This window comes from Danio aesculapii, chromosome 4 (assembly GCF_903798145.1).
Source record: "Danio aesculapii chromosome 4, fDanAes4.1, whole genome shotgun sequence".
NCBI lineage: Eukaryota > Metazoa > Chordata > Actinopteri > Cypriniformes > Danionidae > Danio > Danio aesculapii.
The window spans coordinates 54,262,660-54,281,738 of record NC_079438.1 but is presented as its reverse complement, the minus strand read 5'-3'; the positions used below and the strand labels follow the sequence as shown (position 1 = coordinate 54,281,738).

The 19,079-nt window shown below is 35.1% G+C and overlaps 1 protein-coding gene across 1 annotated transcript; it reads right to left on the bottom strand.

Annotated features, from left to right (window-relative positions):
• Positions 1-1,112: 1,112 nt before the first annotated feature.
• Positions 1,113-17,402, bottom strand: ccnd2b (cyclin D2, b). Its single transcript, XM_056456129.1, is given in 7 exon segments — positions 1,113-1,743; positions 5,750-5,898; positions 12,012-12,168; positions 15,139-15,141; positions 15,838-16,053; positions 16,955-17,185; positions 17,188-17,402. Coding segments are annotated over 7 exon segments (1,002 nt in total). The 5' UTR covers positions 17,263-17,402; the 3' UTR covers positions 1,113-1,572.
• Between the last annotated feature and the right edge of the window lie 1,677 nt (positions 17,403-19,079).

Sequence of the window (19,079 nt, the reverse complement as noted above, 5' to 3'; positions counted from 1 at the left end):
GTGTAGTTATTATAAAGTTACAGATTTTAACTTGCAATTAAGATATTAACAAAAAAAGGGGAATTTGTTCATATTAAAAAATCGAAACTGGCAACAAGCTTCCATAATGCTGACATGAATTCAACACAACTAAAAAAAATTAATAATAATTATCTAAGCATATCAACCCATATCTACTGCAGCTGACAGTTAGATCAGCTTTTTGGTCTATGTGTATTGGTGTAATATTAATTGACTATAACCCGCAAGCACTCCTAACATGGGAAACCAGCCCCCAAAACAAAAATAACTTAAAAACAAAAAAACCCTTAGAAATAAGTTGTCATCAATATACCACGGATAGCCAGCGAGAGGTGATATCTGAAAGTGCATTTGCTGAAAAGGAATTTAAGTCTCCCAAATGAATAAATCCCTCCAGCATACATACATAGACTGTCTCTGACCCAAATATGATGGTGTTTAAACAGGTCACATGAGCAAACAGCACCACTTAATCATTATAACTATCTTTAAAGACTAAATCTATCCAGGAACCATCTACTCTATCTAAATCACGTGCAAAATCTTTCTGCATTCGTTAAGTTACCGCTTTCCTCCCTCGTCTACTTCACCTTTACTCCACCTACACTACATACTTAGTGTCCATCTGAAATTGGTGTGCTCATTAAGCTGAAATGGTCACCATGCATGGATAGAAACGACTTAATATATTTATATATGCGTATGCATGCGATAACATTCGTCTGGAAAATAGTTTCTATGCTATCTGATATCACACATTAGATCACTGTGTTACTGTAATATCTCTATGATAAACTCTTGATCTGACTATTGAATTATCCTAGTATTATATTTAAATATGGAAGTACTAATACATTTTATATAACAAAAATAGAGATTAATTGTGATTAATCGCATCCAAAATAATTGTTTTGACATATATATATACATATATATATATATATATATATATATGTGTGTGTGCGTGTATTAAATATATACATATATGTAATACACACACATAAATTGTTACACAAAAGGTATTAAAATTAATAATTTGTAACATATGCATATATATTTTATATCTAAATATAAATAAACATTTTCTGAAATATATGCATGCATGTGTGTATTTATGCATGCACAGTACACACACATTTAGTATGTCAAAACAGACTTTTATTTTGTATGCGATTAATTTTTGCCCAGCACTAGATAAAAAGGCTAATATTCTTAACAACAACAATAGTGTGTTGTTCTTCTAACTGTTAAATAATATCAATAATTGATACTGTTGCATATGATAGCCAACATAGCTGCTATGTTCTTTAATTAATATAAATTATTACCGCATTACTGATCGAGTTATAATTTGAGGCTGATTCAATTGAAGTTCAAGTATGTAAAACACCACCGCCTGTAGATACCAGACGGGGACAGCAGCTGGTTTGCGCCTTTACAAAAATATCATGCGTGTGTGTTTTATTTGATCGTGACAGTCGTGTGGAATTGCTTAAATACAGTAATATATTAATAACTGAAGCATCTGTTGGATAGGAACAGGAAGTGACATCATAAGTTAACGTCCCGGACGTCTGTGGGGGTGCAGGACAGGTTTTGAGATTGCGTCCCTTTGCTGCTGGCTCTGCCGTCCTGCTGCTGTTGCTGATGCTGCTGTTGGGTTTCTTTCAAGCTGTTGGTCAGTAACTGTTCGATCTGTTCTTGACAAGATTTCAGGCAGTCCTGGAGGAAAGAGAGAGAGATATAGTTGAAGTCTAAACATAACACATTTCTAAACATGATAGTTATAATAACTCATCTCTAATAACTGATTTATTTTATCTTTGTCATGATGACAGTAAATAATATTTGACTAGATATTTTTCAAGACACTTCTATACAGCTTAAAGTGACATTTAAAGGCTTAACTGGGTTAATTAGGCAAGTAAGGGTAATTAGACGAATAATAATGATAATAATTAGACAAATAACCATATAATAACCATATAATGATGGTTTGTTCTGTAGACAATTGAAAACAAATATTACTTAGGGGGCTAATAATATTGACCTTAAAACTGCTTTTATTCTAGCCGAAATATAACAAATAAGACTTTCTCCAGAAGGAAAAATATTATAGGTAATACTGTGAAAAATTCCTTGCTCTGTTAAACATCATTTGGAATATATATATATATATATATATATATATATATATATATATATATATATATATATATATATATATATATATATATATATATATATATATATATATATATAAAAACATTCAGAGGAGGGTAAATTATTTAGACTTGAGCTGTATGTATTTATATATACAGCCTGATATCATAAGGAAACATAACTATTTTACATTTTGTCAATTCAGTGGCTAATTTATGCAAATTTATACCAGTTCAGTTGTACCAAAATGTACCATTTTTAAAAGGAGGAATGGCACCAAACCCCTCCCCTAAACCCACCCAGCAAATTATATTAAACTGGAGGAATGAGATCATAAGAATTCATATGAATTCATATGAATTAGCCACTAAATGGAATAAACTTGTTTTATTTCGGCTCCACCACTTTAAGGTCAATATTATTAGCCCCTTTAAGCTATATTTGTTTTCGATAGTCTACAGAACAAACCATCGTTATACAATAACTTGCCTAATTACTCTAACCTGCCTAGTTACCCTAATTAACTTAGTTAAGCCTTTAAATGTCACTTTAAGCTGTATAGAAGTGTCTTGAAAAATATCTAGTCAAATATTATTTACTGTCATCATGGCAAAGATAAAATAAATCAGTTATTAGAGATGAGTTATTAAAACTATTATGTTTAGAAATGTGGTGAAAAAAATCTTCTCTCAATTAAACAGAAATTGGGGAAAAAATAAACAGGGGGGCTAATAATTCAGGGGGGCTACTAAATCTGACTTCTATATTATACTATATTATAATTTAACTAATATATATATATATATATATATATATATATATATATATATATATATATATATATATATATATATATATATGCTAATGTTTAACTGAGTTTAATTTGTCATCAGTACATATATATAACGTCTTTCTCTCTCTCTCTCTCTCTCTCTCTCTCTCTCTCTCTCTCTCTGTGTACATATGTGTGTGTTTGTAAAAGGTGCTTTTGAGTGAAGTTTTTTTTTTAACACAATATTGTTCGACCCACTATAAGTTTCTTTGGGGACTTTTGCAAGAGAATGGTAATATTGATACAATCATTTTGAGCACACAATATTTAGCAAAAATGCAAGAATGTTTTATAAGTGAGTAATTTTTGGGGGTAAATGCAACAATTTTGCTTGAAAACTTTTGCAAAAGAAGCCAAATTTGTAATTGAACAAAATGTCTGTGATACAAAAAGTAGTAACAAAGGTTTTTTTTAAAGGGGGAGGTGGTAAGTTTTGCAAGAGATTGCTAATATTTACTATGCGATTGCTAATTTGAAGTGCTTGATACTTTGCAAAAGAACCCAAGAACGTTTTATGAGTGAGCGAGTCTTTTTTGTGTGGAAACACAACACTTTTGCATGAGAATGAGTAAAAATACTCTGGAAGAAAGCAATAATGTTTTATGAATAAGCGAGCATGTTTTTGCATAAACACAATACATGTGTTTTAAAGATTATTGCAGGAATACTATACTTTTGTGAAAGATTTGCATGAGAATGTAAATGATTAGTGAGCGAGCACAAATCAACAACACAATAACTTTGTGGAGAGCATGCAACATTTATTAGAGGATCAAAATATTTTCACAAGAGAATGCAAATGTTATTCCTTTCCATCACACATTTCCATCACCGTGTCCCTCAATGTGCTAAAAAAATGATGTAGGATTTACTCTGAAAACATTTTAGCTCAGAAACTCTTAGTAAACTTCATAATTATAAAAACGGCAAGCAGAAATATGTGGCATGAAAGCAAAACGTCATTGACTTCTTGTGTGTGACTTTCAGCAGTAATGTGGGGGGTCTGACAAAATAATCCCATATCAAGCTCTCATCTTTCTTGGGATAATTGAAACCTGACAGACGCTTCTCTCTTTAAACACAACCATTCGGCCACAACAAGCCCTGTTGTCCTGACTACCACAGGCACAGGAAGGAACGATTGCTAACTTAGGCATGTGCTGTTTTTTCCAGAACTTAAGATGGAGAGAAAGAAAAACTTGACACATTATATTGAGGAGAAACAAAGAATGTGTTAAAGCTTATGAGTATATGTGAGGAGTTTAAATGGGGCGTTCACTTTCTGGGTCTAACTCAAAAACCTTTTACAGTGAGACTTTCATAACAGCCTGAAGGCAAGATGTGTGTGTGTGTGTGTGTGTAGCAGTGCGCTTTAATCCACAGATGTGGTAGAAAGGCCTGTGTCTCGCCACAAGTATGCAGCTCTGAAAACACCACCATCGCTGCAGTGAACACACACAAACACTCATTCATAAAATCACACATTTCTCCATTTCCATACAGTCATGCATGAATCTCCTGCGCACACACACACTTGTACGGCACGTCCACTGTTGTTTTATGGACAAAACCGACAGAGATAATTGTGTTTATTAGTTAATAAATGCTCTTAATGAATGCAATTAATTATCAATAAAATTTTGATCAGTTGAAAAAGTCTAAATTACACAAATCTCAAAATCAAATGAAAATCAAGACAAACATGAAAACGTCACGACTGGAATCAGAAAATAGTGATGATATACAAATATTTGTATTGAATATATCTTTTATCTTTTGACTTAATATAAACATTTGACAACATTTAGCTTTGCTGTAATTAAAACAGAATTACCAGAAATATCTACAGTATATTTGAAGTTCAGTCATCCATTTTCTTTTCGGAATGAACCGCCAACTTATCCAGCATATGTTTTATGCAGCGGATGCCCTTCCAGCCGCAACCCAACACTGGGAAACACCCATACACTCTTGCATTCACACACACACACACACTACGCCAATTTAGCTTATTCAATTAACCTATGGTGCATGTCTTTGGACATTGGGGGAAACTGGAGCATCCAGAGGAAACCCACACGAATACGGGGAGAACATGCAAACTCCACACAGAAATGCCAACTGGCCCAAGCGGGGCTCGAACCAGCGATCTTCCTGCTGTGAGGCGATCGTGCTACCCTCTGCGCCACCGTGATGCCCCAGTATATTTTAAGTGCCTTTGAAAATTGTTGTCAGCCAAATGATGTTTAACAGAGCGAGGAAATTTTCACAGTATGTCTGATCATATTTTTTCTTATGGAGAAAATCTTATTTGTTTTATTTCGGCTAGAATAAAAGCAGTTTTTAATTTTTTTATAAACAATTTTAAGGTCAATATTATTAGCCCCCTTAAGCATTATTTGTTTTCGATAGGCTACAGAACAAACCATCATTATACAATGACTTGCCTAATTACCTTAACTTTAACCTAATTAACCTAGTTAAGCCTTTAAATGTCACTTTAGGCTAAATACTAGAAAAATATCAAGTCAAATATTATTTACTTTCATCATGGCAAAGATTAAATAAATCAGTTATTAGAAATGAATTATTAAAACTATCATGTTTAGAACAAAATTCTTTCCTTCGTTAAACATAAATTGGAGAGAAATACACAGGGGAGCTTATAATTCTGACTTCACTGTATATTGAATGTGAGTTTGCTGTGTAGTCCTTTTACAGTGGGACACTCACCAGCTCAGTGTTGGTGATTTTAGCCAGCAGCTCCATCAGATTGTCCCCCCACAGGCTTTGGTTGCTCTGGCTGGACTGCAGGCCACACACTGCTGCCCCCACACATCCTGTGGCGATCATGGAGGGAGGGTAGATGGTAAAGCTATGATCTGAGGAAAAAACAAACACACACACACATCCCGAAACATCAGTGACCTGGTCAGCATGTTCCCCAGTAGAGCTGTGCAAAATCACAATATGCAGCTATATTAGCTAGGGCCGGGTGATTTGGCCTAAAATCAAAATCTTAATTAATTGGATATTTTAACTCGATTACGACTAATGAACGATTATTTTATTTATTTATTTGATTTTTTTGGCCCTTATAGTTCACAGACAAGTTTTGGATAGAAAATATGCACACATATTGCAAAGTGAGAGACTTTTGAATGAAGGGTGCAACACTTGATTTTAATATAATTGAGAGAAACTACTATCCATGATTATTTATTGAACATCAACGCTGAACAAGTGAAATTAAAACACACACTGCCTAAAACAAACAGGCACTTTTTTCCTGTAAAGAGTGAAAATAAATAACTTGCACTTTTGGAAACAAAATGAATTTTGGTCAATGATTTTCATATTAAAAGTAGAAAATAAGCAGCATCTTTTCTAAATAAAATAACTCCTGCATATCCTGTAAACACCATTTTAAACGGTGCATTTCTTGAATCTTCTGTAAACAAATGTTTTAATGTAAATAATAATTTTATTGTGATGGAAAATATGCCGTCTCAAGGCATCTCTGGCACAGCTTCCAATCATTGTCAACGTAGTGCAAGCATTGCACATTGTGTCGTTACATTTTTTGACAGGTGCGCAGGTATGCAACAGCAGAAGGCTGCGGACCATACGAGTGCATAAGTATAAATCAGTGTTAACAGAGCAAGGTCACATGAATCCGTACACCGTAGGGAAAGTCCTAGAAAAAATTGACATAGAAAAATTAGATCGACTATAGGTGCTGAATGTCAAACTCAATTATTTTTTTAATAATTGCCCAGCCCTATTATTAGCCCGCCTGTTTTACAAGTGCTGTTTAATAAAGCAAGGAAATTTTCCTTTTTTCTTCTAAATAAAGTCTTGTTTCTTTAAGTTTTGGTTTGGTTTTTCGATTTTTTTGCAACAATTTTTAAGGTCAATATTATTAGCTAGCTTTCAGACAGATCTCTTTTTGATTGGCTAAAGAACAAACCATTGTTTTCCAACTGACTTGCGTAATTAACCTAACTTGCCTTGTTAACATAATTAACCTAGTTAAGCCTTTAAATTGCACTTTAAGGTGAATACTAGGTCCTTCAAAATAACGAGAAACACATTATTTACTGCCATCATAGAAAATACTAAATGAATTAAATCTATTATGTTTAAAAAAGGTTTTAAAAATTATCTAAATTGTGTAAAAATTTATATTATAGACACAAAAAAATCCACCCTATCATTTATATCATGGCATCACAAAAAACGAAAAATTAAAGTTTTTTATGTTTTACAAAAAGAGCACAATTTGCTGTATTGAAATTAATATTTACATTTTTATTCATCAATTTTCCTTTGGCTTCATTTTGCATTTTGTTTAGTAATATCTTTTATTTTTATGTAACCTGTAATCAATAGTTTTTTAAAATATTTTATTAGTATTTATTTAATATTTCTACATAAATAAAGTGAAAAATATGATCACATAAATAAGTGTATTTGTGAGTCTATACTTTGAATTATACAAAAGAAATATTCCTTTACATGTGGTCAATATATATACACTTTTAAGTTTTCTATTTGTATAGTGCTTTTGTAAAGCAGCTTTACAAAAGGTGAACATTATTGCATTACAATCAAATTGGGAAAAGTTAAGGTTATTAGTTTCCATAGCTTTATAATAACTTTAACTAATTAACTATTAACTCACAGCTTTTAACAGTTAAAATTATTATATATAAACATAGTTAACCTGCAGTTATATAGTATATACTAGGGCTGCACAATATATCGTTTCAGCATCGATATCGCAATGTGATCATTCGCAATAGTCACATCACAGGATATGCAATGTTGAGTTTGTATACTAATTCATCATTTGCATGTGTTTTTGATGCTTGTGATTGTATAATGATTTTAAAATTTTAAAAAAATCTTAACTATGATTAATTTTATTGAATTACTTTTATTTTTATCCTTAACTTAGACTCGGAAAACGATTAAACAATTTATTTCAATTTTATCTTTTTGTATGCACAATAATACTTACATACAATATACAGAAATGCCCTGCAAATAGCACAGACCACAACGAAAATGTGTCGGGAGACCCCATAAAGTTTATAGACTGTCTGTTAGATTTAATGGAGATGCACACCCACTGCAGAATCATCCCAATCGATCTAACATAATAAATTCTTTCTAAATAGAGATATTAAGTCAGGGTTGTCCAAACTCTGTCCTGAAGGGCCTGTGTCCTGCAAATTTAGCTCTAACTTGCCCCAACACACCTGCAGGGATGTTTCTAGAAAGCCAAGTAAAGCTGCGGTCACACTAGAGTTTGAGCAAACGAAATTCTGTCGTACGGCTCTGCGAAAAGGTGCGGGATTAAACAAGACGATTAGCCATTTAAAAAAGCAAGTGATTGGTCCATGTTTTAAATTTCTGTCCAGAGAGATCATGTTTTGATCTTCGATTGGTCTCACACAGTCATGTGATGTGATTTCGCAGGTCAGAGTTCACCAAGCTTAAACTTTGCAATGCAGTGAACTGCGAAACTTGACGCACGAACCTGCGTTTCCGGTCTGATGCATTTGCGTGCGTATGAATGGAAGTCTATGGGGAGAAAAGTGCAGTATGACTGCAGCTTAAGAGCTTGATTAGCTAACACAGGTGTGTCCAATTGGGGATGGAACTAAACTTTGCAGTACACCGGCCCTCCAGGACTGAGTTTGGACACCCCTGCATTAAGTCATCTGGTGAAATTGTATTCATATTGCAATATATATATATATATATATATATATATATATATATATATATATATATATATATATATATATATATATATATATTCAATCATTTATTCATTTTCTTTTTGGCCCTTTATTAATCCGGGGTCGCCACAGTGGAATGAACCGCCAACTTATCCAGCACATGTTTTTACGCAGCGGATGCTCTTCCAGCTGCAACCTATATATATATATATATATATATCTCAAAATAAACAAATATCGCAATGCTAAATTTTTCCAATTACATGCAGCTCTAATATGCACTGTAGGTGAAGTTCAATGAAGTGTATTTGCGTACTAAGTGTATGTGTTCATCATCTCTATTAATTGATTGAATTTAGAGAAATGCTGCTATATTGTGATATATATCATCATGTAAGATGACTTAAATCGTGATATGAGATTTTTGTCATATTGTTCAGCCCTTATTCCCCCAAGACGTTTCTCACCTGGGAAAAAAAACAAACAACTTCCCAGGAAACAAGGCAATCTGCGGTGTCTGAATGAGGAGATCTTACATCTGTTTTGCATTCCAACACAAACCTTAACCTGCCGTTCACACGCTCTCTCGTTTCAGACCTGTTTTAACATCACTACCTCCCTTAAATCCTCCTGCAGCTGTGAATGGAAAGTGAGGAGACTCTTCCTTCTCCTCCCACTCCTCCTTCCTCCCTCCCTTCATCTCTCAAAGGGCTTTGAGGTTTCCAGGAACTTACTCCCCCTCTTCCTCTGCCTCCAGACCATGAGAACGAGGCCTGAGTGAGGAAAGCCACTGCTATTCTGCACTGGATGTCCTTCGTTTCATCTGCTTTTTTTGGTTTACCCATATAGAAATCTGATGCATGTAAATTTATGCAAATTATATTTCACAAAATATATGTCATATATGCAACATATAATTTAAATATATAGAGCTGAAGTCAAAATTATTTGCCCTCCTGTGAATCAAATATTTCCCAAATGATGTTCAACAGAGCAAGGAAATTTTCACAGTATTTCCTATAATATTATTCCTCCTGGAGGAAGTCTTATTTGTTTTATTTCGGCTAGAATACAGTAGTTCTTAATTTATTTAAATCCGTTTTAAGGTCAATATTATTAGCCCTTTTAAGCAATATTTGCTTTCCATCGTCTACAGAATAAGCCACTGTTATAATGTACAACGATTTTCCTAATTACCCTAACTTGCCTAATTGACCTACTGTAAAAGTTGAATGCTTGACAACAGAGTTGAGGATCCACACACAGTTTATTAATAAGAGTAGTCAGGCAGGCAATGGTCAAACAGGTAGCAAACAGTAGGGACGGCTGACGTGAAACAAACGTTTCGACAGTGTTGAGATCCTGAAGCACAAGTTATTCAAAACACTACAAGCATGATCCAAAACACTCAGGTCACTTGACTAAGGTGGTTTGAAACACGCAGGTCATGTGACTAAGGTGATTTGAAACACACAGGTCACATGACTGAGGTGATTCGAAACACACAGGTCACATGACTAAAATGTTTCGAAACACAGAAGTCACGTGACTAAAGTGTTTCGAAACACCCAGGCCACGTGACTCAGGTGATTCGAAACAAACAGTCACTTGACTAAAACATTTCAAAACACCCAGGTCACATGACTGAAGTGTTTTGAAACACCCAGGTCACGTGAATAAACCGATTCAAAGCATCAATCATTTCAGTAGTGTTTCGAGACCTGGCGAATTCACGTTTGACTGACAGGGTAGGAAAAAAATTTGTGTAGCCTAGTGGACCGTGTGTGTTCACAAAGTTACTGTGCTGCAAATGGCCCGGGCTCAAATCCCAACTGGTACAAATTCTCTGAAATTATGACTTGATGTATTTTAATGTAACTGTTAATGACCAAAACAAGACATACTTATTTCCAAAGTTTTCATTCGGATATTAGACTAATGTTAAAACATGTTACAAGAACAGAGCATTTAAAGACTAACATCTGTAGCTACCTGGATTCGAACCCATTATCTCTGCATGCTAGTCAGGAAGTCTCACCGCTTCACTGAATCACTTGTAATCTATAACGTAGGGTTTATTACTTCAATTTGCTTAACTGGTCTTCCAGAGCAATACGTTAAAAATCCACTAGGTGTCACTGTAGAGACGGGTTTTAAAACGTTTCGAAGCTTCGACACATTTGCTTTGACTGTTTTATTGTTTAATGAAGACTCGCTTTGCCCACCACTAGCAAACAGGAGCATAAAGGTAATCCAAGATCACAGGCGAATGGTCAGTACGGGCGGTAAAGAATCAATAACGGGAGAACAAGGCAGCGATCAAAACATATAAAGACTAGACAGGATTAACGCATTGTGATGCTACAGGATAACAACAAGACTCAACAAAGAGTGTGTGTGTGAATGAGGTGTTTATATAGTCCTTGTAATGAGTCTATGATTAGCTTCCAGGTATGTGTGTGCAATCAGTGAGAAAACTGGAACTGGTGTGTGTGTGAAGTGCATGATGGGATGTGTAGCGCAGTGAAATGTGAATGTTCTCCAGCAGCCTGCAAGAGCAACACTAACCTAGTTAAGCCTTTGAATGTCACTTTAAACTGAATGAAATATCTAGTCAAATATTATGTACTGTCATCATGGCAAAGTTAAAGAAAGTTAATAGTAATTAGTTATTAAAATTATTATGTTTAGAAATGTGTTGAAAAAAATCTTCTTTCCATTAAACAGAAATCTGGGAAAGAAAAATACAGAGGGGGCTAATAATTCTGACATCAAATGTATATACATATTTGAAAGGGAATTTTTGCAATATATATAAATATATGTTGCATATATATGTGAAAATCCAAACCTATATATGAACTTGTATGTCATATTTGTCATTATCATATATGGCCATATATCAGATTTCATTGTGGGCAGTGTGCTGCTGTTTTCAGACGCTACAGTCATCCTTGAATAAACAGCCTACACTTGAGTGACTGCATCGGCGCAGCAGCTGTGCGCTAAACCGACATTCCTAACTTGAGAAAATTGTTAAACAGCAAAAAACATTTGCAAAAGCTCAAAAAAGCTCTTCTCATGTTTGCCTGGCTTGGGTTCAGGCCTCAGCCTCTTGAACAGATGTGGGGCCGCAGAAACACACCCAGTTAAATATACCACGCTTTTATATAGACGCAAATAACAAGGCAGAGCAGCATCATAACACGTTCACATCATGCTTTTCTCATTCGCTTAGCTCTTACCTGTTGCGCAGAGGGCGATGAAGGTTTGCGTGTGTTTACGGATCAGCGTCAGTCTGTCTTCGTGAAAGGGCAGTTTGTGCAGGATGTGTTCGATAAAGTCCAGAGGAGTGATGGCAGCCAGGTTCCATTTCAATTTACTGAGCACCACCAACTCCCACTCCAACAGAGAGACAGAAACACAACAACAGATAATGAATATCAATGAATATGAATGAATGAATTAAATGCCCAGTGTGTAATAGGGTATATGCAGAAAGACTTTTAATTTTCAGTCTGGTGAACTGTATGCTGTTACAAAATCGCAGCACTAAGGTCTGTATGAATGAAACAATACATTGTGCAGCCCTAGTGTGTAATTTTCGCCACTAGAGGGCGAGTATTCACAACAAACAAAGGCGTAGTTTGAAGACCCTATGATTGAGTGTGGAATAGGCATGTGCCGGTATCACATTTTCATGCTGCGATTAATTGATTGAGCTTTTATCACGGTATACGGTATTATCACGATATTGTAATTTTACTAGAGAAACAGGTAAAAAAACACAAAAAACTTCAGTTTCGTCAACTTAGTAACTTTAATAACTTTTTAATTAACTAAAGGTACTTCAAACATTTAAATACAAATAAATATAAATAAAACAATACACAATATAAAAGTAAACTTGAGCAATTATATCAAAGTGAATGTGCAAAGGGAAACCGTCTTCGATCAGCAATCCCTCTGCATTTTTTTGGAACCCAAAATATTTCCAAACCTCTGACTTTACCCTTTTTGAAGGGGGATAAATTGTCGGCAGCGTTCCTCCTTCCGCCATGCTGCTTCTTCGTGTGAGGATTATAGTGCGGTGGCAGCGGCGGCGCGCCCTGCGTGCACACAGTACATGCGGGGATTGTTTACATCAGAGTGCGCATCAGTTCTGCGCAGCATATACGCAGTGTTTCTTCAAGCGGTTGATGGAAAATAAGCTGAAGGGGGATAAATTGTCGGCAGCGTTCCTCCTTCCGCCATGCTTCTTCTTCGTGTGAGGATTATAGTGCGGTGGCAGCGGCGGCGCGCACACAGTGCTTCTACATGTGGGGATTGTTTACATCAGAGTGCGCATCAGTTCTGCGCAGCATATACGCAGTGTTTCTTCAAGAAGTTGATGGAAAATAAGCTAAGGCGCGTTCTAAGAATATAAATTCGGATCTATTATTTTTCACGGTATTTTGAAGTGCCTGCGATAACAATATCGTGCATATTCATTACCGTGAATTATCGCATTACCGAATACCGGCACAAGCCTAGTGTGGAATCGAGGAAGTTGTAGTCTCCATTACATCCTATGGACTCCAGCAGAGATCATGTTTATGATGAGCACTATTCAACACTTATTATCCTGGTAGCATGATGCAGAGTAAGACTGAGAGCTGTCAAAGCGAAACAAAACACTGAAGCAATTGCTAATCAGTTAAAATCTAATGAAGCGGCATTGTTTTATCTTACTAAACACATTTTAGGCTTTGAGAAAATATGTGATGTCATTACCATGAACACACAGCACACTGTCCATCTCGCTATAGTTAAAATGGCTGGATTAGGCATTCTTCTAAACATTTGGGATTATGTAAGTACATATGCCAGCGACATATGTAACCCTGTTCTACTGGATTTTGAACATTTTAATGAAACAAATCATACATATTATGCCTTTAATTAATTATTGAATAACCTGGGTGCTGATGGCTTTGGTTATCTCAAGGCTGGGAATAGTCTTTTATATAAATGCAATCTTACTAGCGATCACATTAGATTCTGCTGGCCAATGAGATTGCTTGCTCATCATGTAAACAGTCTGGTTTAGTGTTCACTGTAAACTTCCACTGAGCAGTATGGTTTAGTAGAATACAGTACAGTATGGTAAGCAATTATTTCCCTTTTTACTGTCAAACAATGTCAACTACTACTATTTTGTGCCACTGGTTGGTTAACAGAGAATTAATCACTAGCGTATACAACAAGCTGGGGGACCAACAACACAGAAAGTGCCATTTTTAAATACACAGCCAAAATATGACACTGTAAAGCCTCATTCATGGATTGTCTGTTTGCAAGATGTCGGCAACAAGTCAGTGAGTCTGTTTGATGCGTCATTCAGTAGTTCGCATATAAAGACCACTGAGCGTCAAGCAAATGCAAATTAGCGTCAACTAGGAATTACTCACCCACTACTAACCTAATATGTGATCATTATGCAGAACCATAAGTCACACATATGAACGTGCACCACAACATGGTATTCATACTTTGCTGTTTTGTACAAAAAACAAATGGCTGTCCTAAAATCCATCAACATCCTTATTATTCATTTGCTCATAAATCTCAAAACATGTTTCATTCATTTAATAAATCACATCCGAGAAAGTGATGTAGAGTGTGATGTTAATACTAGGAGTAAACGGCAATATATCTCAGCTGATTGTGTCCTATGTTTAATAAGATTTCATATGTTATATCATATATACTCCATGGTGCATGAATATTGTAGTCATTCAGCATCATAGTATCCAACATTTGCTGCAGATTTTGACCTAAATTCTTGACTGCTGTTGGTTTTACTGCACCCTAATGTTTCAAATATACACCAGCAATCTCCAGTGGTAAAATATAATTATACGCCACACTTAACTCTAAATTGAACAATGTAAAAAAATGCAAAGTACTTCCATGAGTTATGACATAAATCACCAAGCCCAGGCATTTAAATAGTCTAGTCTGGTTATTGTGACACATTCTCTAGCTTTCGAAATGACTCAATCTGCTCTTTAAATATGCATGTTTCTTGTCAAAGTGACATCATAGATGATAGAAAGGAATCAGGTGATCCTGTTTAGCTCCGCCCCTTGCCTTTGATCTCCACCAACCAGATGCAGCATTCAATGCACACGCTCAGCTTCCTTCCTCACACATGCCCGACCGGCTTTGTTTCGTCTGCTGAAGTTGCTTTCTGAGAAACCCTCTGAGACGTGAGCGGAAAAACAGCAAAAAGTGACAAGCGCTACATCTGCATAAAAGCTCTCGAATACTCCACTAATGGAGAGTCCCTGACAAACCATCACCAAATCACCAATGTTAAGACTCCTCGACCTCCTCACTGATGCTGATACATCTGTTTTATTCTAAAATCGCTAATGCAATTTAAGGTTTATTTTGACCCAGTGGTCTAAAGATATCTTCTTTCCAGCTCTCTAAAACCTTCATGCGATCACTTCACTTGAGGCATCAATAGGTTTTAAGCAACTCAGCTCATATGTGATTAATATATAAACAGTGATATAGGACAAGAGTGCAAGTACACTCTTAGAAACAAAGATGTGTTTTTTGTACTGATCCAATAGGTTGGTTCCCAAAAGTACATTCTGTGAACAGTTCATACAAGAATAATTAAATTTTTATTGTATAGAAAAAGCCTTTTCCACTATAAATACCTTTTTGTGCAATGGAGGGGTCTATAGATGGGTTTTATGAAGACCATAGAACTATGAAGGCTCATAATAAAATCACAGATACCAATTGGAAAGCTTATTGGGAACTGTTCAATATCAATGATCAGATATCCTTCAGTCCAGCCACAGAGGGCAAAATCACCAGAACATTTCATCTATGCTCAACCCAAAAAATGGTTCAACATCTAACAGCCATTAGGGGGCAAAGCACTTCTAAACATCTCTTAATTCACTTCTCAAACAATTCAATCTTAATTGGAAAACATAATAAAAATATAACGAATCAGCAGTTGAATAATATATAATTAGATATATAGAAGATGTCCTGCTGTCATCTTACCAGCAGTTGTTGAGATGTAATGGAGTTGTCTGTGTACATGCAGAGCTTTCTGGCCGACAGCGGCTGGCATGCTTTTAATTTTGAAGCCAGGAAGAGACAAACAGCTCCTAAGAGCTGCAAATAACATTTTCTCGTAGGAACTGCAGCTAAAAATCTGTCCAGGTAGTTCATAGCCAACGGAAAAATGTCGTCTTCACATTTCTCCTCCTCACAAACCTAAGAGGACAAAGACAGAATTAATTGACAAGTGCTAAGTGTGTTGCTGTATGCTGTTGTAATGTCATCCTTTATGCAAGTCAAGCAGCCATTCAAGTTCTTTTATACTCAATTTATGTTTCACCATATACATAGGATTATTATTGTCCCCCCCCCCCCCCCCCAAAGCTACATACTACTGTGCTTATTGTAAGCTACATATTACTTTTACAATATGTGCAATAGGTTCTTACTGTAACCTTTTTAATGAGAAAGAGGAACTGATTGAGATCTCATTCATTTCAAGCAGGGTGTGCTGTGAAACCGTGACGCCCACACATGAGTGCTTTGGTGATTCGTCACGTTAAAAAAATATATGATTAAACACTCAGTAATTTAAATGACAACATATAACAAACATACATATCGCTCTAATCAATCAATATTCGATATTGTTTTTGTTTTGATAAACTGTCATTCATTTTTAATTCAACGACTCTCACATGGCTCCACTTTCGCCTCAACTCAAAGCCTGCGTCCGTTCATAAATTCGCCAAAATTACACAAATGCATGAAACCATTTAAAATGTTTATGTAAATAAAGCACAGACCCTCATTTATCCACTGAAGCAGGGTCAGAGTAAAAACTTTGCAGTTAACCTAAACTAACAGTCAATTCTGTGGAGGTTTCCGCCATTGTATTTCCTGATCAAACTTCAGGCAGCTATTTTTGCCTATCGATTAACATGCTAAACATGTATATGCTATGCGCAGAGGTGCGGATAATATTTAACTGTGTGCATCACAATTCAACGTGCCAGAGTCCGGTGCTATAGGTAATAACGTGCTAGCATAGCCTACTTTACATAATAGTATACGGTTCGAGTAAACATTTTAAAGGTGTAAAACTACAACTACAAACCTCCAGCATCCACGTCGCAACCATTTTCCTCATAAAAGGTTGAATATCCTTCTGGACACATTTAAAATAAGGTCCCTGCGGAACGTATCTGTCTTCCACTGTTAGAAGACTTTGCAATACTCGTTCATCGCAGAAGATGTTGGGATCTTTTTGAGCTCGCACGACTGTGTCCTTTTCCAAACAGAAAAGTTCCATGTTTGGGCTTTTTCTCGGTGTTATAGGCTGTGTAATATAACCACTTCACAGTACCAGCTGCATGTGGCCGTGCCTAGATGCGAAAAGGACGATGAGATCGTTGCCTTAGGCATCAATGGAAACTCATCTGCACCATTAAAACTTTCACTTTTTACATCACGAAGGCTGCAGGCTCCCAAGCATGAGTCCTTCTTTCTGAACTACAGACACATGAAGCAGATCAACTCCTCTGACTGCATGACCACCCAAAGGCTCTGTCAGTCCCTCCTCCTGCTCAATTCACGTTGCAAAAATGCTCAAATTCTCTTCTTCCTGTGCCCAGTCATGGTAGGCTACATACATGTATTTGCATGGATCTTTTATTAAAACACCACTCAACACTCCTGAAAATACATTGAACATATATGAAACAGGTCTCGGAAGGGATCGTTTTATATATATTTTTTAAATGCATGCATGACATAGCCTACATGACACATGATATGATTTTTTTTCTGATTATTTCCCCTCACGTGCAGATGCACATGTTCAGAGAAACCATTTTTCCTTTTAGTAATTCTTTTCTGTGTTACTGAGTAGTCATATTTAATGCACAAATACAGAAATGAATTCGAACAATTCTATATTACAGTACTTGAATGTATCTGTTGCTGTGGTAATACAACAACTATGACTCGATACTACAATACAGCACAGCTTACTGTAGTAAAATCTAATACAAGTGTTGTAAATGCAGTATAAACTTTCAAAGACATTATTTGTAATAAATACTAGTAATTACTTAGTAAAAACACTGGTTACTAGTACACTGAAACAAATAATATCTGCAAAACTGTTGCAAGCTATTTATATGAGCTGAAATTAAACAAACCAATTAAATTTAGTAATGTTCAACCTAATTTGTTGGTTTAAATTCAGCACAAATAAACAGTTTACATCCAATAAACTTAAAAAAATAAGTAAATCCAAGGAATCATTTTTGAATCATTTTTTCAGTGTATTAAGTGTTTACTGACTAAATCTGGTAACAAATAGCTTTATTGACTTACTATAGAGTTCTAATTCATTAAAAATGTATTAAAATTTATTTATTATGCAGTTCGAAGTCATACATTCAAAATTACATGATTGCCTTCATTTTTAATGAAGAACTGAATTAAACGTGAGTCATTTTTCCTACAATTACATTAACAAAAAAGCTTGGTGTATTGGTTTATTGTATATAAATGTTCAGAGTAAACCAGTGTTTCAACCAAACTGAATTGCAAGCGGATTATAAAGCACAAGAGGTAACACTTTAATATAAATCTCATTAGTAAATGTAAGCTAATGGATAAAAATCAACAGTAAGAGAATGTATTTATTACAGTTACTGTAATATTAGTTAAATAAAATCGTTTTATTAGTAATAAAAGTATTGTGATTTTTAATCAGATTATTATTATGCATTAACTTAACATCCCTTAAGATTAATAAAAGCTTTTGTAGTTTTCATTGTAAGTTTAGGATAATTAAATAATATTAACTATAATTTTAAACACTACCTGGCAAAAGTATTAGTATTCAGTGTTTACTGACAAAATCTGGTTATAATTAGCTATATTGACTTACTATAGAGTTCTAATTCATACATTAAAATGAATTAAAATTCATACATTATACAGTTCTAAGTCATACATTCAAAAATAACACGATTTCCTTCAGTTTTAATGATGAATTAAATTAAACGTGAGTCATTTGAACTACATCAAGCTAAAACTGGAACATAATTAACCTTTAATCCTGTTTCTCTAAGTTTTATGTTATATTTAACATGAAAACATGTTGTCCTGACTTATGTAATCTTTTGCAGTGTGCACGGTGGACATACCCGTAAAACATATTAACTTCAATGACAAAGTGAATGACTGTGAATGACAAAGTGCGCACA